The 26,063-nt window shown below is 44.8% G+C and overlaps 1 protein-coding gene across 1 annotated transcript in view; it reads left to right on the forward strand.

Moving 5' to 3' along the window:
- The window catches only part of ROBO1 (roundabout guidance receptor 1), a 607,752-nt gene that overhangs the window by 549,024 nt on the left and 32,665 nt on the right, over window positions 1-26,063 (forward strand). The window contains exons 19-21 of the mRNA XM_088442732.1: window positions 1,498-1,540; window positions 9,122-9,276; window positions 14,682-15,017. Of these exons, the coding sequence (XP_088298858.1) occupies window positions 1,498-1,540; window positions 9,122-9,276; window positions 14,682-15,017 (534 nt within the window). The remainder of the gene's footprint in view (window positions 1-1,497; window positions 1,541-9,121; window positions 9,277-14,681; window positions 15,018-26,063) is intronic.

Consider the following 26,063-nt stretch of genomic DNA (forward strand, 5'->3'; position numbering starts at 1 on the left):
TAGCACACATTCTAATACAGCAAATCAGCAATGATATTTGTATAGAGTAATTGCTGCAAAAACGCCTAAGATGCTATTACACATACATGACAGCAATTTCTTATTTATAATGGTACATTGCATTATAAGCTCCATCCCAGCAGCAAGGCTGCTTTATTCCTATCCACTTGCCTAAGGGTAGGCAATAATTCCATAATAACCCAGCTGTTGTAGAACTACACATCCCAGCATGCCCTGGCAGTTTTGCTGTTTGACCATGCTAAAACTGTTGCAAGGCATGCTGGGATGTGTAGTTCAACAACAGCAGGAGGGCTGCTTATTGCCCACCCCTGCGACTAGCCCTATGAGCTGACAATCTTCTGATTCTCTCCTGATAATGGAGAATGGCTCTCTGTTGTGAATACATACATTTTAACACATGGGGCCTGATTCACTATGGCGCTATGCCATGGCAGCATTACACAAGGATGCCCACTTTACCATACACACAGCCGTAATGTTTAGCAAGACTGCGAAAACATCGGTACAATCGAGTACCATCGCAGCCTCACGCACACTTGCACAAGCTCTGACCTTACTCGGAAAATGCTAACCTCATCGCACGCTATGAGGCCTCAGGCTGTGTAAGGCATCGCAGTGAATAGTTTATGCACACCCATGCAACAGCGTTGAAACGCACTGGCACGCATGCATTTTGCCAACCACTCCCCCGTCACCACCCACAAACGGCACTCCCCTGCGATGGATCTGCGTAGTCACTGCGATCGCAGTCCCGATCACACGCGCACTGCGATGCATGCTCAGTACACAACAATCGGCCGATTGCATGCGCAAACGCGGTTGCGAACGGTAATGAATATAGGCCCATGATCCGCTGTTGCAGGCCTCAAACTGAACTCTTTAAAGCCAGCTTATGTTTTTGTAAGAATTTTTTTTTTATTTGCTTTATAAGGAACATTGTTATCATTACCAAAACTAAATGCAGTGATATAAAAGTAACATTTAACAGGAGTTCTGTGTGCATTAAAATGCATATATATAAGGTTTACTCATTATGTGGCCAGTTGGCACAACATATCCCTACATATCTCTGTAGTTTGTATTGTGAAACAAATGTACTTATATTCGTGAGTGTCTTCATTTAGCAACTGTGTTCTCCATTCAACATAAATCTTTATTATATTTCCGAGCTGTCCTTGGATAAAACAAGCTCTGTTATGTTCCACATCTGACTATAGCATCCCAGTGATCCATCTCCCATCAAAAATGCTTGTCATATTCTCCTTGATATTTAAGATTTATCACCCCGGTTACCAAGTGCTTGGGAAAGAATAGATTCAGAGATTACATGCGGAATACATGCGATCATCTGTTGATTGGCCAAGCGCCGTGGATAATATACATCATGATTATCCATTTTGTCCTTTTTTAATTTTTTTAAATTGATGCTGAATTTTTGTCACTTACAATTGTCCTGTTTTTTATTTTATTTTCTAGTGGCGTACCAGCGAGGTGGGGAAGCTGTAAGCAGCGCGGGCAGGTAAGGAAATATATATTTCATGATATAAAATGAACATCTCTGTTTTATAGTGAACAATGTGTTGCAGGCTCACTTTTTTTACTGAGAAGCCTAAATCTTCCCTTTGAACATGTGACTTACATCGGGGCTAACTGATATATACGATGACAATGTAATACATAATAAATGTAGCAATGGTTGGTGATGCAAACAGCATGTTGCTGATTTAATCTGTCAGCAAACATGTGTTTATTTACCAGACTAAATATGTGCATAGCATTAAGTGGCCAGACCGTTTGCATGATGAGATATATCATTTACTGACACCAGGGGGAGCACTTTAGCCAGTAAAAAAAGAAAAGCTGTCATGGTACAATACAGTCACTATTAGAATAAATCAATGTTTTCACTAACTCTGATTACAAAGAAAATAACTAACCTCAAATTTTTTTACACTGCTTTGAGGGCTATTATACATGGTCCAGACCCTCCAACATGACCCCTTCCGTCAGGTACAAAATGCTCCACTCCCGGATTTTCCTCTTAAACTATGATTGATGTTACCTGTGTTGAACTACAGTACTCTAGTTAATTGATGATAAAAAGGTAGTTCAGCACAGGTGAAGACGGTAGTCCAGGAGCAGAGCGTTTTGTACCAGATGGAAGGGGTCATGTTGCATGGTCTGATGGTCGATCACACTTAAAGTGCATACACATGGTCAGATGGGGGGGGGGGGATCAGATAATGATAACGATCGTTATCTGATCGTCCTGCATGTGTTGGATGATATCGAGCATCCAACACATGCATTAACCCCCTAACGACTATAACGACCCACGATTAATGATCGCGGGTCTCTATAGTAAACAGGCTAACCTGGTCGATATCGAACAGATTGGCCTGCATGCACGGACTACGGACGATGGTCGATAACGACCATTCGTGCCCACGCATTGACCATCGTTTGGTCGTTTGCAGGAGGCAGAAACTGTCAGATTATCGTTAAAATTTGACAGGTTATCTGACCGTGTGTACACTACAATACAGCGCATATACATACCTCCCAACATGACCCTCTCCAGGAGGGACACAATGCTCTGTTCCTGGACTTCCCTATTACTATATGATTGCTATCACTTGTGGTTAAACACCTTTCTTATCAGTTATATAGTTCACCACAGCTGATAACAATCATAAATTACCAGGAAATCCAGAAACAGAGCATTGTGTCCCTCCTGGACAGGGTCATGTTGGGAGGTGTGCATATATAAGACCTACTAGATGTCCTTGCAGCTTGCTAGTCCAAAAAGAATAATTGAAGCAAGTGACCCTGTACACAGTTTTTGACAAACTTTTGTTGATGTCAATGTCAGCAATGCGTGTGGCATTGACAAACGTGAGCACTCGGTAATTACTACACTTGGGATTTATGCTGGGCATACGTTATGCAACTATCGGCTCGATCCGCTAATTTTGAGGGGATCAGGCCGATAATTGCATAGTGTATTGACATGACCGATCAGCGATGACAGGACAGTTGGGCATGAAAAAAATCTTCCAATATACCTGAGTGATCTTATAAGGTCGGCTGCATCTGGCAGTGTATGCACTCCCTCGGCTGTCTACCGGACACTTCCCCTGTTCCTTCACAGGGGAGTAACAGAGAAATATCTTCTCCCCGGGGGAGGAAAGCGGATTTCGTGGCCATATACTGTGACATATCTCAGGCATGTTTGGTAAAATGTCTGTCGGTCTGACAGTGGGCCTGATTCAGACCCGGTCGCAAGCGCTGAGCGTTCGCAACCGGGTCGATGGTGGCCCAGAGCGCATGCGCACGACGGAGCCGGCTCCGTCGTGCGCATGCGCGAGACCCGTATAGCGAAGGGCAAGCCGTCGCTCCGGGTCTCATACCAAAGGGGGCGTGCTGTCGATGTTGAGTGAACGCCTCCGTTTGGGGGGGCCCCACTGACATCACTCGTGATGTCAGTGGGAGAGATTTTGGCTCTGTTAGAGCCGAAATCTCTCTGGGGCTTGCGGCACCGAGACCCTACCACAAGGGTCTCTCCACAAGCCCGATGGTCGCGATGGTCTTGACCATCGCGACCATCTTCCTGGCCGCTCGCTATAGCCGTGGGTGGTCACCCACAGCTATGCGAGCAGCCAGGAGGCCGTTCCAAAAAGAAAAATAGCCCGGCCCTGATTCAGAGCGAGCGCTCTCTGAGAGCGTCCGGCTCTGAATCAGGGCCAGTGTCTGCCCAGCATTATCAGCGACAGGCAACATTTTCATAACTATTTTGTGAAATATTTGCCTTGTTCTGCAGTTGGCCATTAAATATTTGCAAGTTTCACCAGTGAAATATGGCCCTAATTGTTCAGTCCTACGCCAACCACACCGTATTACCTCTAATTATTTATCAAAATTAATTCAAAAATATAGTGACAAATTGCTATTTTCAAAAGGGTCTAAGCAAACGCATTACTGGAAGACTATCAACTTCGACATTGCAGATGTTGATGTGTTCAATGTTGACCTCCCTTCCATGCTGACATTCTTGTGTCGACATTCTGAAAGTATACCCATGAAAATTAGGATAACTTTACATGGTTATTGAACATGGGTATGACATTCTGAGTGGTTGGAAGGGTCAGAGGACTTTTTTGTATCTAAATTTGTCACCTGGCATAATTTTGGACCTATCAAGTCATCTGAGTGTTGGGTCCTTAAAAAACAATGATTGTATAATACGGGAGGGTGCTTCAATATTAACATGCCGCCATCAGCAAATAAATAGTTACTGAGCGTTAAAATGTGCAGAAACCCAGTGTAGGTTGGGTTACAGATTCAGCGTAACATGAAGTTAGACGATGGGTGCCTGGACTTTTACATACAGTTTGCTTCTGCTTTTCACATTTGTTTCCCTACTGTAATCACCTGGACCGAGTTAATTATCTGGAGTTAAAGGCTTTTTTTGTAACGTCAGTACAAACTCACATTAACCCAGGTTATTGCAATTAGGAAATGTAGTGTCGATGTATCAAATCGTGGAGAAGTACCAACCAATCAGTTCCTAGGCTGTGATTGAAAAACGACAGTTAGGAGCTGATTGATTGGTACTTTATCTCTCTCCACGACTTGATACATCTCCCCCAAAGTGTGTGTGAAAAACAGAAAGGGAATATTGTCTAGCTGTGAAATAAATCAGACTTGCAGGTATGCATAATGAAGAACCAGTTTATTAAAGGGCAGATCCTCACCTGTTTATATGATGCCGTGATCTCATCTCCCTCACCCAGTCCTTCATACATCATTCTGAGTGAAAGTACAAGATTCCTGCCCTTTGGTAGAACTACGTTTTACTGACAAATGTTACCCTGGCTGACATCCCGACAACAGAGCAATCACTCTGCAGAGTGACAGCAGCTGTACTGAAAGCAGCAAAGCCATTGGGATTAAAGTGCACCTGTCAGATATACAGGGTGGAGGCAGCCATCTTGTGCGCTGTGCTTACATTCAGTTCACTAAGGCATAGTGAGCCTGATTCAGTGACTCAGAGGTGGATGCCATTGCAGCCGCAACTGCGGCGATAATATGCATATGCTAGTTTCAGCCTCTCCCTTGTGCACTAGCGTGCGCAGGAGAGTACAAGCCCTGAGCCGCCCACTTTCAATGTCTGTGGACAGTGCAACTCCGCTGGTGGAACTGAACACTCTCTACCATCAGTGCACCATCGCATCCGCCATTGACCCTTGCACCAGCCTATGGCAGATGCAGTGTCTCCTTCTGAACTCCGGCTAAACATGGCCTCTGTGGCTGCGGCTCTGCGGCTGAGAACGTAGGCGCTTTCACTCACACGCCCGCGACACTCCCATAACAGGCCCATGAGACAGACTTTTTTTGAGTACACTCCATACCACAACCCAGGAACACCCATGGTTTTGCCTCGCCATTTCTAATGCCGTATGCAACAGCACATTTATCGGGAACGCGTGCGCCGCAGGGTTTTTTTTCCAGAATATTTTGTGCATGTGCAGTAGCTAATAATCCGTCAGCTGCATGTACATCAGCATTGTGTGCACCTGTGAATACGGCCCTGTGCTTCATAAATACAAGTCAGGCCCCGTGAATATTAAACGGTCATACAGTATATCAAAACTAGTTTTAGCAAAGGAAGTGTCTGCATTCCCATAGGCATTGTCTGAGAACACAAAAGTACGTCCTGCTCGGTGTGTCGGTGACAAGTGCAATGTAATGGAAGCATCAATGCTAGTCCTGAACACTGGGATAGGGCAGTTGCACTTTGCACTGCATAGACAGCATAGACAGCATGGTCTGTACGAAACCTTCATGTTGTGATCAGAGTTACTATGATATAATATAGCTATATTAAAGGCCCATTAAACATGGACCCTTTCATCCAATACAAAAGGCTCTGGGCCTGACTCAGAGCTGGATGCTCTGACCAGAGCGCTCGCTCTGAATCAGGGCCCTCCTACCTAAAATTGAAGCGGCCTCCTGGCCGCTCGCATAGCTGTGGATGACCACCCACAGCATATGCGAGCGGCCAAAAAGATGGTCGCGATGGTCAAGACCATCGCGACCAACGGACTTGCGACGAAACCCTGCGGTAGGGTCTCGCTACCGCAAGCCCAGGAGTGCTTTTTGGAGAGCCAAAAGCACTCCCACTGACATCACTAGTGATGTCAGTGGGGCCGGACCCAGAGGGTAGGCGTTCCCATGGGAACGCCTCCGTCTGGGCAGCAACGCCCCCGGCACGCCCACCAAAGGGGGCGTCCTGTCACTCACCATCGACAGCACGCCCCCTTTGGTGCGTGATCCATAACGACGGCTTGGCTGTCGCTATGCGGGTCTCGCACATGCGCACGATGGAGCTCCCTCCGTCGTGCGCATGCGCACTATGGCACCGTCGACCCGCTTGCGAGCGCTCAACGCTCGCTCGCGGGTCTAAATCGGCCCTCTTCCCAAATTTCCCACCTAATTTACTGTTGTCATTACCTACGCTGAGTTAATTACTTGATGGAAACTATTTTATTTAACATAATTATTTAATTCAGCCGAGGCAACCGCTATGGGGCATGATTCATTACCGATCACAACTGCGATTACGAACACAATCGGACGATTGTTGAGTTCTGAGCATGCGTATGCAGTGCTGTGTGCGTATGCGTGAAGGCTTCACTGCGATCACATTGTCTACGCAGACCCATCGCAGAGTGATTGACAGGAAGTGACCGTTTAGGGGTAGTGATGGTGGGGGGTCGTCGAAACGCAGGCGTGCCAATGCATGTGAATGCTGTTACAGGGGCGTGCATAAATTAGCCACTGCCATGCCATACTACGTACGCACTGGTGTTAGAATTATAAACTATTTGTTCTATTTCAATGCGTTAGACAGGTTTCAGCGCAGTTGTAAAGTCTATGCTCATCTCTAATATACATACATGTTAAAATACAAATAAATATATATATCAAAAAATATCAAACACATGCACGCTTGATATGTGCTTTGCTTGCATTTTAAAATTCTTTAAAAACATCTGAAGCGCCAGTGGGTATGTTGCCTTAATGATTCTATGGGCCTGATTCAGACCCGGTCGCTAGATGCGGCCGCTCGCTCCCAGCGTATGCTAATCCGGCTAAGTGACGGCATGGAAGGCTATCGCTCACCAAGGTATAAGCACGCCCACTATCTCTTGGCGTGCGATCACTTTGTGTATGTAGACGCCCATCAGCGTGTCTTAGGACGCCCACTAGCACACGTCATCTCCAGCAAGTGTCTGCACCCATCGGTACATCGAGGACCATCGGAAGCGATCGCAGCGCATGTGGTTGCCTCTACCCTACCGCAAGCACTGCGAGCACTTCAGAGTAAAATACAGCCAAGTAACGTGTACAATGACGCCTCCATGCTAATTATGCACACCCACAAAACTCAGTTTTGACGGTCAGACACTCCTGCATTCACACATCCACTCCCCCGTTCACAAGCACCTTCCCCTGTCACCACCCACAAACGGCGCTATCTGTCACTCAAAGTAGTGTCCAGTCTGTGTGCTACGAGCGCACGATTCCCGGCCGCAATGAATGGTTCGCGCATGCGTACTATGATGCATGCGCAAATTTTTTGATAATCGCACCTAGCGAGCGGCCACAGCTTAGCGAGCAGGTCTGAATCTATGTTTGCATGGTGCTATATAAATTAATGATAATAATATTATAATCTAAAGCCCAATTACAATGTTTTATTGAAAATGGTTTAAACGTCCACTCGCTTTACTTCTTGCTACCTGATTTGCTAACCCGAGACTCGCTCTGTTGGTGAAATTAATAATTATATGGAGCTGCTACAGGTCGCTGATGTTTGAGGTCCCAGTGTAACAGCTATTAGCACCTGTAATGCCATTGGCCTGAGGCAGTGTGATAAGTAGGGAGGGAGGCGTAGTACATCGGACAGATTACAGCCTGCTCACACATCATATCCTTCCATGTGGGGACCGGAAACAAGCATGGATTTCAGTAGGGCAGAAGAGTGTGTTGCACGGTAGGGAGCACTGTAGTCTTGGTAAGGGAGTGGTGGTGGTACGTTACAGGATTGTCAGTAGAATGGTAGTAACGGTTATTAATGTTTTACATTACACAATCTAATATTTCTTAATTATATATACACTACAAATGAATGTTATACACCATGAGTCATTAATGTGTGTGTTGTACCACTGTATATGCTCTTTTTAATGATTTAGGGGCCTATTCATGATGTTAATTATTGGGGTCCGAACGTACCCCGATAATTAACTTCCTAACTCGCCGCGGCTGGAGGTGCAAATCATCATTGCTCCGGCGCGGTGACAGCTGATGCGAAATCAGCTATCCCAGCGAGCGGCTTCACTGCTCCTTTTCGGAGCAGTGACGGGACTGCGCATGCGCAACCTACAGATCACGCATGCGCACAAGAGCCCCGACGTACCAGCGCAAAGAGCCGGACAGGGGCGGAGGGATCTAAAAGGATCCCTCTTCACAACCCGGACCTCCTTCCCATTGGGAAGGAGCGAGTTGCGATCCCGGAGCAGGACCTTCGCCATCTGAAGATGGCGAATGCTCCTGCAGTCAAGCTCTGAAAATATTATATTTTCGGAGTTTGATGAATTCTGTCTCCATACTAGTGTATGGGGACAGTGAGCTATTCCACAAGAGGAAGGTAAGTAGGAGATATCTGTGATATATCCTGCTTTAACTTCTTGATGAATGGGCGGTAACTTAATTTTTACATTTGCAGCTTTTGTAAAAATTAAGTGATGATGAATTGGCCCCTTAGGGGGTTATTCATGAAAGCTTGGAGAGAGGAGCAGTTTGGCTGGTACTTTATCTATCACAATTTTCTCTAACTGTCACTTTACTGGCTGTGTTTGAAAAATGACAGTTAGGAGCTAATTGGCTGGTGCTTTATCTTTCACAATTTTATCACTCTCCAAGCTATCATGAATAACCCCCTTAGTGTTTATTATTGTTAAAAAATAAATTAAATGCAATATAGTTTTGTAGATCCTAATATATATATTGTGCATTTTCCTTTCTTTTGCAGGCCCGGTCTCCTAAATATTACAGAGCCAGCGACTCAGCCATGGCTTGCCGATACCTGGCCAAACACAGGGAACAACCACAACGAGTGCCCCATAAACTGCTGCACATCTGGGAACGGGAGCAGTGATAACAATCTTGCCACTTACAGCCGCCCAGGTTAGCAGAGTCAACAGTGAAATTTCAGATTCTCTTGTATAAATTGTTTTTAGTGGGGGGTACACACTATCAGATAAAGCCTGCCGATCCGATCCGTGTGTACTTCCTTCAGATCTCTCAATGGGATCAGGAGGTCGGATACGAGACAGCATGTGCTGGCCATCAGATTCCGACCTCCCGATCAGACCGTGGTTTTAGTTTCTGACATGACTTGAACCTGACATTGTAAGGTCATAATCGTTGATCCTTACCTTTGACCACAGTTTGTTCCACTCACCACTTCATGGACTGATATAAAATGGGAAATGCAGTTTGGATCAATGATCTGTATGGGAAATAAACCCACATTATACACAAGCGTATATAGAAAACAGGTGACAGACTATGATCAGCATAGTATGTTTGATATGAATCCCTTTGTGTCAGGAGCGTACCTATAATGGGTGTACGGTACACACGTTTCCTGGGTCCAGGAGGGTCCCGCATCGCACACCCTGCACCCATATTTTTTAATACCTCCCCAAAGTCACGCGTCGGCTGTAGCACCACTGCACTAAACGCCTGGAAAATGGACACCGCGGCCCTTTTCCCGGCATTTTGCGCATACGCAGTGGGCAATTCGCCGGGAACATGGTGAGACTCTGGGCACAGACTAGTGCGCTGCCGGCCGCGGGTAGAGAGGAGGGGGCCCCGGACTGGGAATGCTCACGGGCCCCCACCTCTGTTGATACGCCCCTGCTTTGTGTATAGCTGTTCTGTTTTCCATGTGGATAAAAAATGTTCCCAACGTAGTCAGCAGGTGCAAATAGATCTAGATTTTAATTTTCAACTTCTCTTTGGAACTTTTTTTTTCCACCTTCCAAACAACATAGATCTCTATTGAAAGTGGACAGTAAAAGTATTCCCCAAATCTCCCCATTACATTTAATTCATCTTACAGATGGTTCCTCAAACAGGATGAAGTCAGGATGCGGGCGGTCGAAATGCCGACCGCCAGAATCCCGACACTGAAAGCCCGGAATGGGACTAAATATAGGCGTCTGGGACTCCTTCCTCTGTGCTGTTGGAGTCAATATTATATACAGAGTAGCACTACTATAGCATAAATTGTGTGATTCCGCTCTGCGCATTGCAGACCCTCACACATCTTGCTCGGGTCAAACCTTGCAGCTAGAGAGTCGGTAGAGGGGTGGTACTGAGCAATCTCATGCAGGCAAAGTTCATGTTCACACAAATGCAACCTACGCAGACCCATTGTGCACAGGGGGCCTGATTCAGAGCCGGACGCTATTTGCGGACGGTAGTTCTGAAAAAGGGGCCGGATATTTAAATAGAGCGCTCGCTCTTTGCGGTCTGTTGACACCTCTATGTCTGAACGAGCGAACGAAACATGTGCTCGCTATTTTGTAAAGACGCCCCTTGGCCGCTCGCATCACACGTCATCTCTGCTATTTATTAGATTAATCGAGTACATCGAAAGGCGTATGAACTGCTCGCAGTGCTTGTGGTAGCATTTTCCTACCGCAATCATGCGAGCAGTTCAAGCTAAAAGACAACCGAGTGACGTGATCGATGACGCTGTTTTGTTAATTATGCACACCCTTAAAACGCCCGTTTTGACCGTTTGGCACGCCTGCGTTCGGATCTCCACTCCCCGTTTTCAAGCACCTTCCCCTGTTACTGCCCACAAACGCCTCATCCTGTTACTCAAATTAGCAGGCATTCGCTATTTTGCGAGCACACGATTTCCGACTGCACTGACTGGTTGGCGCATGCACATTACAACCCATACGCATGTGCAGATGTGCGAACATCGCTCGGAGCAAATGCGCCGCTTACGAGCGGCTCTGAATCAGACCCAGATACACCAGGGAGGAAGCTACAGGGAAGGTGCAAATAAGTGTTGATGTTGCTGACTTGTAGGCTCAGCATATATGCTACTGATGCCAAGGCAGACCCATCACGAGAAGCTCAGCATATATGCTACTGATGCCAAGGCAGACGCATCACGAGAAGCTCAGCATATATGCTACTGATGCCAAGGCAGACCCATCACGAGAAGCTCTGCATATATGCTTCTTAAAAAACATATGCCCATTTTGCTTTAGGAGCCTATTTATAATCACTAATGGGCCCGTTACTCATGTGGAAACACTAGTGTCTGCATGTTTTAAGCAACGGACCTATTCATTATTAGGGGCACGATGTGGCCTCCCAGTATTTACCAGCGTTTGCCTACCGGAACATACACCATTTTCAGATGACATTGGTTTCTGGAGCGCCGCTCCTTCCCTTGGGATTAAGAAGAGGGATCCTATCTCTCTGCCCTCTCCGGCCCTGTGTCCCTTCCGGCAGTGAGCATGTGCGCTAACATTGATGGGTCGACCCGGTGGTGTAAAATTCCACTGCCACTCTTGAGCAGCGGCATCATCCGTGGTAGGTGCCGCGTGGATGGCTGATTTTTTTGAGCAACCGCCCTCGCACCAGAGCAATATTAAAATACTCTGGTATTTTTGTGTCCGCCACTGCTAGCGGCAAGTTAGAAACTTTATTAACGGGGGCCATTCTGCCCTCAATGAGGAATAAGCCCTTAAGTCTCCCTAACCAGATTAATTGTTTTCTGGAGGTTGCAATGCTTTGTGTGCTGCACAGTAATCCTGTCCCACACCTCTAACGAGGACACAGCAGTCTTTCTGTAGGTGAGATGTTGTATCATGAGCTGCCTGCAACCTGATCACAATTTGTGATAAAATACAAACTGTATGTGTTGTACACATTGGGTCTAATTCTGAGTGATATGTAAGGCGGTCGCACTTCCGGCCAATTCCAGCTATCGGAAATCCCATGCCAACGCCTGTCTCTATTCTGACTCCGACACATATTATGCAACCGCACAGCGCACCACAATGCTTGCAAGCACGGCCGTCATATACTATCTACACGGGACAAACTTTTAGAGAAATATGGCAGAATGTTGTGAGCAATTTCTGAACAATTGAATCATTTACCAAAACTTTTCTGACATTCCACAAAGAGACCATTCACCCACGTACAAAATATAATTTTGTTTATATCGGCTATGAGTTTATTTGGAAGAGTTGATAAAAATGTCTCTGTGTCACAATAAGGCTTTGTCTAAAGGCCACACAATAAAATTATTGCAGTAATGTATCTACGTTTTATCTTGGTACAGCGAAGCTCTTCCCATTTAGTGCTGAGATCCATGCTTTAATAAAGCTACGCAGATATTTTAATTTTTCACATTTAATGTTCCCTTAAGAAACATTCTGGAAAAAAATGATCTTGGTGCCAGAAATTGTAAATGTACAGCACAACTTTTAGAAAAAAACATAATAGTTTAAATATACCATCACAAAAAAAATTAAATGGAAGAATTTTAATCTGGATCAGACATATTAAAATGCATATTAAATCATATGCCGGAATTTAATTGTGTCTAATCAGCAATAAGGTACCAGAATCCAAGGTAATATATATAGATATTTCCAAACCAAAACCTGGATATAATCAGCATTTGGACACCGTTTACCTTATACTTCTAGTATAGTTTTGGGGAGCAGTAAAGAAAAATCCCTTAATGGCACCAGTTCTTAACTTGAAGATGGAGTCTGTGCTCTAATTACTATTTGAAGTCAGTATTTTTTGTCTTATAGCCTATAAATTGCATATAATAAGTCAGGGAAAGATGAGTTTTGGCTGAACTGCAAATCCCAGGATCCCCACTCAGTCACCAGTTTATTAAGTTTTCACTGAGTAAAGTCCTGAATCCTTACTCACCAGTTTCCTTCTCTCAGCATCATATTGAGTCCTCACTTAATCAGCAAAGTCCTGAATCCTCACTCAGTAACGTGCTGAATCCTCACTCACTCAGCAATTTCCTGAATCCTCACTCACTCAGCATAGTACTGAATCCTCACTCACTCAGCATAGTACTGAATCCTCACTCACTCAGCAACGTACTGATTCCTTACTCACCAGTTTCCACCACTCAGCAACGTCCTGAATCCTCACTCACTCAGCATAGTAGTGAATCCTCACTCACTCAGCAACGTCCTGATTCCTCACTCACCAATTTCCACCACTCAGCAAAGTCCTGCATCTTCACTCACTCATCAGTTTCCTTCACACAGCATCGTACTAAATCATCACTCATTCACCAGTTTCCTCCACTCAGCATCATACTGAGTCCTCACTTAATCAGCAACGCCCTGAATACTCACTCAGCAACGTCCTCAATCCTCACTCACCAGTTTCCTTCACTCAGCATCATACTGAATCCTCACTTAACCAGCAACGTCCTGAATCCTCACTCACTCAGCAACGTACTGATTCCTCACTCATTCAGCAACGTACTGATTCCTGACTCACTCACCATTTTCCTTCACACAGCATCATACTGAATCCTCACTCAGCAACGTACTGATTCCTCACTCACTCACCAGTTTCCTCCAATCAGCAACGTCCTGAATCCTCACTCACTCACCAGTTTACTTCACTCAGCAACGTCCTGAATCCTCACTCACCAGTTTCCTTCACTCAGCATAATACTGAGTCCTCACTTAACCAGCAACGTCCTGAATACTCCCTCAGCAACGTCCTGAATCCTCACTCACTCAGCAACGTACTGATTTCTCACTCACCAGTTTCCTCCACTCAGCATTGTACTGAATCCTCACTCACTCAGCAATTTCCTTAATTCTCAATCACTCAGCAACGTCCTGAATCCTTATTATACTGAGAATGAGTAATCCATGACTTGATAAAGCATTATTTTGTGTTGGATGTACAGTGTTCATTATAATACACGAGTAGCAGACTTTTTATTTTTTGCAAAGAAAACATTTTTAGTATTTTTATTTTATGAAATTATGTTTTTATTCAAGTACTTTTTTTTTGCTTATTTTTGTATTATGTTTTTAATGGGAGAAAGTAAAAGCAATTGCAGTTGTGAAGCTAATCTTCTGCTATTCTTGATTCTTTGTGGGCAGGCAACGGGCAGGAGCCACGTGTAGCAGGGGTGATTATGTGTTGGGACCAGCCCTGTGTGTGTTGTGTTGTAGGCGGTGTAATATCTGCCCCCCCCTCCATACTTGTACCTTATGCACACACACACATACAAATGTATATAATGTACCCCCTACTGTAAAGTATAAGGATATTATACATCAGTGAGGACTTCCTTGACCTTATGACCATTTTATACAGGTCATGGGCCTCTGAAGTCACTTCTAATCTCCACCATAATTTACAGTAGAGGACGCTGACATTGATTATAACCAGAAAGCACTGTTTATACAGATATAATTTAAGGAGGCATCTAGTATTCACACAACAAATATTCACTGCATCCACTGTATTATGTCTTTGTTTTGTCTGTGGACTAGCCGACTGCATTGCAAATTACAACAACCAGTTGGACAGCAAACAGACCAACCTGATGGTGCCCGATTCAGCTGTTTATGGTGATGTCGATTTAAGCAACAAAATCAATGAGATGAAAACGTTCAACAGTCCGAATCTGAAAGACGGTCGCTTCGTCACCGCAGCTGGTCAGCCCACCCCGTACGCTACCACTCAGCTCATTCAGTCCAACATCAGTAACAACATCAACTCCTCCAGTGGCGACATGGAAGAAAAGCACTGGAAGCCGTCTTCTCAGCACAAGCCGGACGTTGCCCCGATGCAATACAACATCATGGAGCAAAACAAAATCAACAAAGGTGATAAAAGCATTACTATATTGTATATAACAAGAACTTATTCTACTGTGGAGGAGAACATTTTATATCAGTACCATGATGACTGTATACTTAGCTTCACTATGTTTGACATTAGATAGATCCAAAGTATGGGCCCTATTTATTAACGAAGGAAAACACCAGCAGCAAGTTTAATATCACTGTGATACAAATGAAATTGCCACTGGTATTTACCAACAATTACCCCTCCGGTGAGGTCCAGCGAAGTCCTCCTTGTCTGCGAGGTTCTCTGCTGGGCTGACGCTGCCAGCGACGGGGAGTCTTGTGTAATGCGCATGCGCGACGGTCCGTCTGCTCATGTGCATGACACGGGGACCCGGCAGTACCTGGAGGGCGTTGCTTACCATCAATGCGGACCGCATTGCTCTTGCCATCTTTAGATGCAGAGACAAACATCAGTAATCTTAGATTACCGCTGTTTGTTAATTCCAGAATGGATGACATAACCCCTTTAGCGAACGCTATGATTCATTAATAAATGAGGCGCTATATTGGTCGTCTATACACAGCGGGGAGAGCCCTTTTGATAGCTGAGAATACAGTCTATTCACTAGAAACACATGACATCACTGTGAGATTATTTAATGGTATGACACTATGTGCAGTAGTGTAATCCATACTTGCCTACTTTCCCACAATGTGTGTGAGACTCTGGAATTTTGGGAAAAGCAGGAAGAACTGGGGACCTTTCTGCATTTCAGCCACTTCCTTAGTGAAGTGGGTGCGGCGTGGGATCACTGACGCGTTTCGCAGAGAATAACTTAATTTCTACACTGCCCGCATGCTGCTTGGCAATGCAAAATGGTGGCTTTCACTTGTTAAATAGTATGTGTGGGTTAACTAAAGGTGAATATGATAATGAACATATAGAAAATGTTCATGGTTGAAATAAAGAGAATGTAAGTTTCTCATTGGCTGCTGTGTGTTACAGCTATAGGTAAACAAACTTTTCAAAGCTGGTCAGAGAAATAATGACCTCATATTGATCTTGTGCTTGATTATAAGACGTACGCAAATCTGATTGCGGCCTCTTCTCGCGATTTTTACAAAATGCGCCACATGCCAACTTTCTTATTTTACGGGGCCATAGTCGCAAAGGACTTGCCATACCAGTAGGCATCCGGAATTGCGACCATATTATTTGTGACTCAGAATCAAACCCCTTATCCCTGCAATGCCTCTGCAAAATGGCATTTTCCACTGTAAATAATTTGATTAGGGTGATATTTTGCACCCCTAGGGGGAGATTTACTAAAGCATCTAAAACAGACAAGGTGGTGTTGCCCATAGCAACCAATCCATCAGATTCTGTTTATCAGTTTCTAGAATGCAATAGACAAATGATAGCTGTGATCTGATTGGTTGCTATGGGCAACACAACTACTTGTCTGTTTTAGAAGCTTTAGTAAATCTACCCCCTAGTATGTAGGCTGCATTCCGATAAATACGGGGTCAGGTCAGCTTTCACTGTGCGCTGGAAACTGGTAGACGTTAAAGGCCTGCTTTCCTTTTCCCTTGTTAGTAGCGTGTTTATAGCTTTTGTTCATATTAGAGAAAGTCTAAATTCCCTTGCGTGTGGCTGGAGAACTCCACGCCGCTTGCTACTTGTTGTTATTACTTTTATTGGAAGGTGAAGTCTCCTGGGATCTCGGGCTTAGATCTTTTTAATAACGAGGCTCAGCTCTTCCCCAGTCTCCTACGACTCATGCAGACCCGGCAAGCTACTATACATGTAAATGCAGAGAGATCGAGATTAACAGTGTCAAAAAGTTAATGAGCACTCGGCTAACCTTTGCAACTGTATTTAGTGCTGCAAATAATAAACCACCGATGAAATAAAATCAAATAAAAGAAAATTAATATGGTGAGATTTGATCAGAATGTTATACTGGATGAGGGATTGGGCGAGCAAACCGAAGATATTTAATTCATGAGTCTGACAATGTACATTCGCTGCGCGGTGATCATTTGCTTAAACACGTCTATCGCAAGTTCAATTATTGCTGCCATAAAATGAAGAACATCTATGTAACATATGTCTGTACGTGTATAATGCAGCTTCACAACCTGTGAGCTGACACTGGGCCTGATTCAGAGCCGCTCGAAGCGGCCGCTCGTTCGCTCCGAGCGATGTTCGCACATCTGCGCATGCGTATGGGTTGTAATGCGCATGCGCCAACCAGTCAGTGCGGTTGGAAATCGTGTGCTCGCAAAATAGCGAATGCCTGCTAATTTGAGTGACAGGATGAGGCGTTTGTGGGTGGTAACAGGGGAAGGTGCTTGAAAACGGGGAGTGGAGATCTGAACGCAGGCATGCCAAACGGTCAAAACGGGCGTTTTAAGGGTGTGCATAATTAACAAAGCAGCGTCATCAACCACGTCACTTGGTTGTCTTTTAGCCTGAACTGCTCGCATGATTGCGGTAGGAAAATGCTACCACAAGAATAGCGAACAGTTCATACGCCTTTCGATGTACTCGATTAATCAAATAAATAGCGGAGATGACGTATGATGCGAGCGGCCAAGGGGCGTCTTTACAAAATAGCGAGCACATGTTTCGTTCGCTCGCTCAGACATAGAGGCGTCAACAGACCGCAAAGAGCGAGCGCTCAATTTAAATAGCCAGCCTCTTTTTCTGAACGAGCGTCCGCAAATAGCGTCCGGCTCTGAATCAGGCCCACTGTGTCTTCCATCATGTTCAAGAAACCTTAATGCTCCTTTTTTAGAATTGCAGTGTAAGTGCATTTGCACAACATAAGGATTTCTCCTGGTTCACACAAGAGACGCTGTGCATCATACCTGCCAACTCTCCATGTAATTCACACATTTTGTGGATTCCCCACAGGACCCTGGGAAAGTAGGTCACCCTCCCGCATGAAATGGGGGGATGGGACAGTGACTAATTTCTTAGAGAATTGTGTCTTTTGAACTCCGCCTCCTCTTCTGGATCTCGCCATTTGAGGCAGGGCGGGGCCTGATGACGCAAATCACCAGGCCCCGCCTACAACAGTGATCTCATTCATCTCTCACCTGGGATCTCTCCCAGAATGTAAAATGTGATGGTTGGCAGGTATGCTGCACATGCTTACCCCCGAACTTGTGCACTCAGGTCAACGAGCAGCAGGTGCCAAACCAGGGAACATTTAGGGGGTGTCGGGTTAACCAGTGCCAACAACTCCAGTCCAACTCCTGAAAAAATAGGTAAAAAATGCAGCATGCAACACTGGCAGGTGTGGATCTCAGCAGGGCAGTGGTGGTGTAAGTGGGAATATGCCCTCACCCAAATGTCAGAATTACTGGGACCGTGGTATAGTCCTGTACCATTGGGGCAGTTCCGACTGATGCAGAACGAGTGGAAGTCGTATGCACATGGGCACAACTTCTGTCAGTCCGTACTTAACGCTTGTGGCACCTTGTGAGGCTCAGGGGAGATCACGCTCCAATATGCTACAATAAAGCGGTTCGGACACAAGTAGTTAAAAGGGTTAACTGTATGTCTGTCTCTCTGTACTGTATATTTGTAAATGTGTGTAAAGGCGCATGGAGATATACAGTATGTGTGCAATATACATTTCTCTAAATGAGGTTTTCATTCCGTTTTTGTTTTTCTTGTTCAAAATAAATTGATATCAGCAGTAATCTAAAATACTGGCATGTACCGCTCAATTCTTAAGGGCACATTTCACTAACGTAATCTCTCCAAGAAACTGCATGTCATTTCTTCCAGGGCTCCAGGCTACAGAACCCTGCATTTCACTTTAATAACACGATTTGCGGCCTTGGTGTCCCTAGGATCCAGATCAGTGCCAGCTTTGAACTGTGAAACATATTTCGGTGACTCGCCACATCATAAAATTGTAAAAGTGCCCCAGTAAAAGGCCATGTTCTATCACAGCGGCAGCGGTGTTCATTATTTCATCTGACCTGGTTTCCCTGCATTGACATGGGCAGACCTTTATGCGAGGAAGGACCGAGTTATTTGTGGATACCTACATTTCTATTCATTACGAAGGGAGCCTTTGAAAATATTTGTGGAGGATAATATGGAGCAGCAATATAATGCGCTTAAATATAATTGACATTGGCTGCACTGTAATCATTTCCATGTTGAATTTTCGCCACTAATGTGTTAGGTTCAAATTGCAAAATTGAAACATCTGTAAATGAAATTTTTTTTTTTTACATCTTTCTGACGTGGTTATATATTTTTGTGTGCCTGGAAGCTCGTATGTCCACACAGCTGCTGCTGTATTATATATCCTGTTTATAAACATTTTGGGCATTGGCTAGGAAAGTAAATATACATAGCGTGCAACGTGTGGCATAATAATGGAGAGGTTACAAAGTGGGGTCTCTGGATTCTAATAATGCTGGATAAATTCTGGAAAACAAAAAACAGATTAATACAGATGTGTCCACATGCACCTAATCTCAAATTGAGCCAAAAATTCACATTTAGCGTGATACGTACTTCGCGACTTAGGGCCTTATTCAATTCAGAGCGAAAAGCCGTTTTCGCATGGTTTTTGGTGAAAATTTCGCCTGAAAATTTATCTCCGTATTCAATTTCAGTCCGTTATCGCCTATGCGAAAAGTCCATGCACTGACATAGGTGAAACATTTTCTCCACAGAATAACAGGAGAAAAGAGGTGCAAACTCTATATTTTGGGGTGCAGATGTTGGGAAACCGCTCAGAACCCTTGGTACACCCCCCCCCCCCCAAAGGACAATTCATCCAAAAAAATAAAAAAATCCAGGAACACCCCAAACAACGCATTTGAAATTTGGGGCGAAAATGAAAAAAGTGGGGGACAACTTCAAATACTAGCGAAATAAGCTTCTGGGGGTGCTCTAAGATGGGGCCAAGTATTTTTGGGATTGCAGGTGCTTGTATGACATAGGAATTTAACTTTTTCTAAAATTTCACTTTAGAGACATTAAAATATGCTAGTACCCATTTTCAAGCACCCCAAATTTGATGGAACTATTTATTTGCTCCAAAAAACACTGCGTTATGCCGTTCTTCACCACTTTTACCAAGACGCTAATAGCAAGCAACTACCACCACTTAAGTACCCGAAGTAGTTCAATAAGGGCTAATACTAAACTACCATAATGGTTTCCGAAGTCAGCCCATCTTATTCTGGGGTACCGAGTGATTCCCCCAATTCATCCTGCACTTTTCGCCTTGTTCACAATTGCCGGGTCCCGTTTTCGTCTATCAGGCAATTGAATACGGAGTAAATTGGGAACACGCACGAAAAGTTTCCGCATCCAAAACACGTGAAGGCGGTGAAAAGTCAGGCAGGCGGAACTTTGTCGCTGATGTGAAACTAATTGAACACGGCCCTTAGCCGACCAAATGTCCCGCCAGAGACTTTTTCACATAATGTGCATCTTATTCGCACCGCTAATGCCACAAAACTACAGTGCACGGGTACACTGACTACTGGCGCTGGCATTGCATGTAGCCTCTGTGTGTGCGACTCATTCGCTAATTTGGATAAAAAGGTGAAAGAAAGAGATCCGATACCAGCCACCCACCCCATGCCTCGCGCCATTCGAGATGGACGGAATAGCAGAGCTGCACACAAGCGGCTGTGTAATTCCCTCCATCTAAAATGCTAATGCTGCAGGGGGTGTCTTTAGGACACAGAAACCTCCTTGCGGAATGGCCAATCCCATCTCTTAGTCGCATCCGAGGATCACCATTGTGACATACTTGCCTACCCTCCCGTCCGGGAGCCTGCCGAAATTCGGGTGCCGCTCCCTGCCCTCCGGAAAGTCAACCGCTGACCACTATATCCCCCTCTACCCTCCCCCCCTCCCGCATACAAGAGAAACCCCCGCATCAGTGGTGGCCAATGATGCGATTCACACTGAATTGCGTCCATTTGGCCCCACCCCCTGCTTCACAATGGTGGTAATCTCGGCACTGTGTGGCAGGGTCAAAATGACGCAATCGTGTAGCCATGCCCCACGCTCCGGCCACAAATGCTGGGTAAGATATCCAGCCACGCCCCCATATGCCGGCCATGCCCCCCTGCTATGCCGATCTGGCTGCTCCCTCAAAGAAGGGGCAGCCTTTGGTCAGGAAGATGGAGTTTACCGCAGCCTGACTGGGTCCTGATCACTTGCAAGGCCAGGAAATCTGGGCCTGATTCAGAGCCAGACGCTCTTTCAGAGCGCTCGCTCTGAATCAGGGCTTCCCTTTTTTTTTTTTAAAGACGGCCTCCTGACTGTGGGTGACCACCCACAGCTAGTGCGAGCGGCCAGGTGATAGTCGCGATGGTCAAGACCATCGCGACCATCGGGCTTGCGACGAGAGCCTTGTGGTAGGATCTTGTGGTAGGGTCTCGTGGCCGCAAACACCAGTGGACTTCCTGCTCTAATAGAGCAGGAAGTCCACCTACTGACATCACGAGTGATGTCAGAAGGGCCGCCCACAAACGGCAGGCATTCCTGCAGGAACGCCTCCGTTTGCCCAGCCACCCCCCCCGCCCGCCTCCAAAACGGGGCAAGCTGTCAATCACCATCAGCTGCCCCGCTTTGGAGCGATGGAGCACCCGTTGCTGGCCGGGTCTCGTGTATGCGCAGTGTGGGACCATCATCCCGCTTGCGAGTGCTGTGTGCTCGCGAGCGGGTCTGAATCAGGCCCTCTGACCCTGGCCTCGTCCATCCTGAAAAACTAGGGTGACACCCCCCATTTCCACCCCCAAAATACTCCAGGCTGTCAATTATGTTGCTGCTTGGGGGTGTGTGCGATGCTAATAAGACGAAAATTCAGGAAAAAGTACAAAAGTACGGGACACTCTACGCAGCGTTTAAGTTGCACCAAGTGTTTTGTGCCATATGGCACAGAGATGCTAGGTGTATGAGAACACATCTGTAGGTGAATTTGTGCCTAATATGGATGCCTTTTAAATGTTATCAAATAAAATCTGGGATTTCTGCATGTACAGATAAAGCACTTTTCTCTTAGGGTAATTATACGCCATTGAGCGTCAGCTGAATGACACTTTGATGTCACTGTTCCTGCCCATCCCTGCTAAGTTTCTAATGAAACACACGGGATGCATAATCTGGCACCGTTCTTGGGAGGGGTGAATAGGGATCACTAAACTATGCCATATAAGATATCATTGCTTGAAGAACAAATAAACAATGTTTTTTTAAATAACTTTTTTTTTTTGGGGGGGGAGAACAAATATAGGGCCTGATTCAGACCCGTTCGCTATCTGCATATGCTCGCTGGATGCGTATCCAAAGTGAAGTCACGGGAAGCGATCGCTCGCCAAGGCATAAGCACGCCCACCACGTCTTAGCGAGTGGACACTTTGTGTATGCGTACGCCCAATCGCACAGGATAGAGCCGCCCACCAGCACCACGTCATCTCCAGGAACTGTATTAAAACATTGGTACATCGGGCACCATCGGATGTGAACGCAGTGCTTGAGGTAGCTTTACCCTACCGCAAGAATTACGAGGAAATCAGTGTAAAAAAAAGGCAAGTGACATTAATTATGCACGCCTCTTAAATGGCGTTGAAACACTCAGGCACGCGTGCGTTCGCATATCCAACCCCCCGTTATTAGTGTCCTGCCCCTGTTACCACCCACAAACGGCCTCTCCTGTCACTCATTACCCTGGGCTGTCTTTGCAGGGCGAACGAGCGGTATGCGATTGCAGTGAGTAGTTCGTGCACGCGCAGAATGAAGCGTGCGCGTACGCAGAACATCAGGCCGCTTGCGAGCGCACACATATAGCGAACGGGTCTGAATTAGGCCCATAATAAATTAATTAAAATTACAGAACATATTTTGGTGTTTTAGGTTTATTCCTTGCTGATAAATCTAATGTTTATAGTGGCCATATTTATGTTGTATAGTGCATATTGCACAAACACAACACCGATGTTCATCCATGTGATGGATAAGAGGGGCAGCAATTCTGCTGCCCACCTTTCCTCAAACAATGGCCTGTCCTTCACATAACTAACTGAAGAGCAAGTAGCTGTCTTACACCATGTAAAGTGATGCGTGCTTTGCAATGTATTTTCTAAACAGCCTGATATAGTCACTTTTTATCCACACAAATTATTATTATTATTTTTATTAATTAATGCTCCACAATCTGTCAGAATTTTCTGACCTCAATAAGCGAAACTATTACGAGACTATAAATATAGTCAGACAACAGGTTTTTATTTAGGTGGTGGTTGTATAGCGGTGAGCATCTGGTTTTATTCATAGGCATGGTTATTATTTATACTGACATTTTTAACAACTGAATTGAATGGTCTTTTTTTTTTTTTTTTAATAATATTTATGGGTTCCAATAAATGCTGTGTTGTTCTCTGTAGAAATGGCGCACAGTGCATAAAAAAGACTTGTTTGGTAAAATGATGAAATATTTGAAGGATTGTGAAACCAATGCAAGTCCTTATTATAACAGCGGCCCATTTAATAATTCAGCTTTGCTGCTTAGCCTCCTGCTGCATGTTGCTTTGTACAATGGTTCGGACATATGTCTTGCAGTGAATGGGGGGAAAAGCAGCCTCTGATAATGACACATTATAAAAAGATCTATGTTGACCTCTCTATGATGTCATTACAATGTAACCCAAAGAGCGCAGCTGTTGTTCCATTCCTTAATCATCCAATGTAAACACCGACCCTACATGTGTATATAGCATTAATAACTGTAGGATGTAGCTTTCACAAGCGCGTTTCTTAGTGAATAGCTCTTGACAATATACTTTATGTCTCAATGTCAAATAACCTTTTGGCACTCTGTATTGTTCGTGTGTTTCTTGGATCCCTAATTAACGACCAGCGCGATCCCTGTTTTCTTCCTTTGACACGTCTATTGAAGAAATTCTGCATGCAGAAAACTGAGAGCTTTACCTTTTTTATCTTCAATAAAAGTACAAAAGGCAGCTATTTTTACACAGAGATCAATCACAACATTCACAGTAGGAGAATGGACTCGGTATATACTAATGCAGTGAGTCATAAAGAAAATATTAAGTTACAGACATATCCAGTGTTCTTGGATTAGTCCTAAAGCTCTTCAGACGATTAAGATACGTAAATCGCACTAAGAATTTATTATTTCCACGTTTGTGTATTTTGTCTGGGGAGAAACATGATTTTATGTTATTGTTGCGATGATATTGAGCTTGTTAAAGGGATTATGGCATGTTTACATAAAGTTAATTAGGATGATCCGCTGGGCTTTTGCTATGTATTCTAATGCCCTAATCTATAATGCTATTACTTTAGAATATCCTTGTCTACACTCCTGGAATGTCCTGGATAGGCAAGTATGTTTTGGAAGATGGTGAAAAAAGTACACGTATTTTAATGGTACATGTACTGCCCCTTGCTTGTTAAAGAATAACAGAAGGCATTCTATATGCCCGGAGGTGTGTAAACCCCGAGGCTGAGATAGTCTGTGTTACCAATTCAGAGTTAAAAGTTATTTGGGGAGTTTTCAAATGGCTATTTGATAGCTTTGGCAAGATGGGGTTTTAGGGTAAAGTAAGTGGTAAGCCTTATGGCAAGTATTCTGACTGGTCTCCTTTTCCCTCAATTTCCCCCCTGTCGTTTCATGTTGTGTTACCAGCTTTTAGGTTTTATTTGGTGGGAAAGGTCTGCAGTCAGTGGTCATCTTGCCGCCGTAGATGTTGTGGTGCTTTTCACTCCACTATACATTTGATTTTATATTACCGGGTCAGCAGAATCACCCATCCAGGGGGCCCTTCTGTTGGTTTTGGCAAATGGTCTAATTGTATTTATTATTCTTTCTTCTCCACCGTTTAGGCTTGTTTAATAATTAGTTAACTAACCAACTAACGATCTAGTAAAACCTGACCTCTGTCTGCCAATATATGTTTCTGTGTTTTTATTTAGCAAGTTAAGTAGAATCATTATTATTGTTTTGAACTGCATTGGGGTCACAGGCTGTCATCGGCCGTTAGTTTTAATTATGCAGAAGCGGGTAAATCTTATCACCAATGCTTGTTACCTGCACGGCTGTTTGTGGTGTAACTAATTGATGTATTGGGTCAATCTTGGACAAAGGGCCTGATTCAGCAAGGAACGCAGTTGCTTATACGCACGCAATCAGCCAATTTTTGCGTATTGCGTATGCTTCGCAGTGCGCGTGCACAAACTAGACACTGCAATCGGGACAGCGATCACAGAGGATACGCAGACCCATGACAGAGTGATTGGCAGAAAATGCCGTTTGGGGTGTGGGGTGGGGGGGGCAGGGCGAACGCCGGCGTACCAGTGCATTTTAGCGGCGTTGCAGGGGCGTGCATAAATTATCCACTGCGATACCATACATAGCCTGAGGCCTCATATCGTGCGCTGAAGTCAGCAATTCCTGAGTGAGGTCTGACCTGCCTTACCTGTGCGTATGGGTCCGATCATACTTGATGTTACTGATGTGTTTCGCTACTGTATGTTGGCAAAGAATATGGATGTGAGTAAGGGGAAATGGGCGTTCTAATGTTAGGCTGTAAACACAATGCAAATGAATTTACATATCCCCGCTGATATTAGCAACTGCGTTGGATGCGTATAAGCAGAATAGCGATCTGTAGTGAATCTGGGCCAAAATAACCAGTTTTCTGTGACTATAGGGCTTTTCGCCCTTTGATAAATAAACCTCTTAGGGGCATATTTATTAAGTATCAGGTTCTAGACCTCGATAATTGTCATTTCTTATTGTGCTATTCGTGGCAATACGAAATTAAAGATTGCTGGCATGTATCCCAAAAACACACCCAGGGGCTCTGAAAGGAATCCGTCCCTGTGGTATGTTAGTTATATATATATAATGAGGAGTTCTGGATCTATGGTCATAGAAGAGTTGCTGGAATTAAGAATAAGATGGTTTATTTATTACAGTACATAGGCAAATGCAGGGGGGGTTCCAGTCAGACGGAAACCGTCACATACCAGCCTGCAGCTAAAATCATGACAATATAAGCAGT

This window comes from Taudactylus pleione, unplaced genomic scaffold (assembly GCF_031769625.1).
Source record: "Taudactylus pleione unplaced genomic scaffold, aTauple2 ptg000316l, whole genome shotgun sequence".
NCBI classification, from domain to species: Eukaryota; Metazoa; Chordata; class Amphibia; order Anura; family Myobatrachidae; genus Taudactylus; species Taudactylus pleione.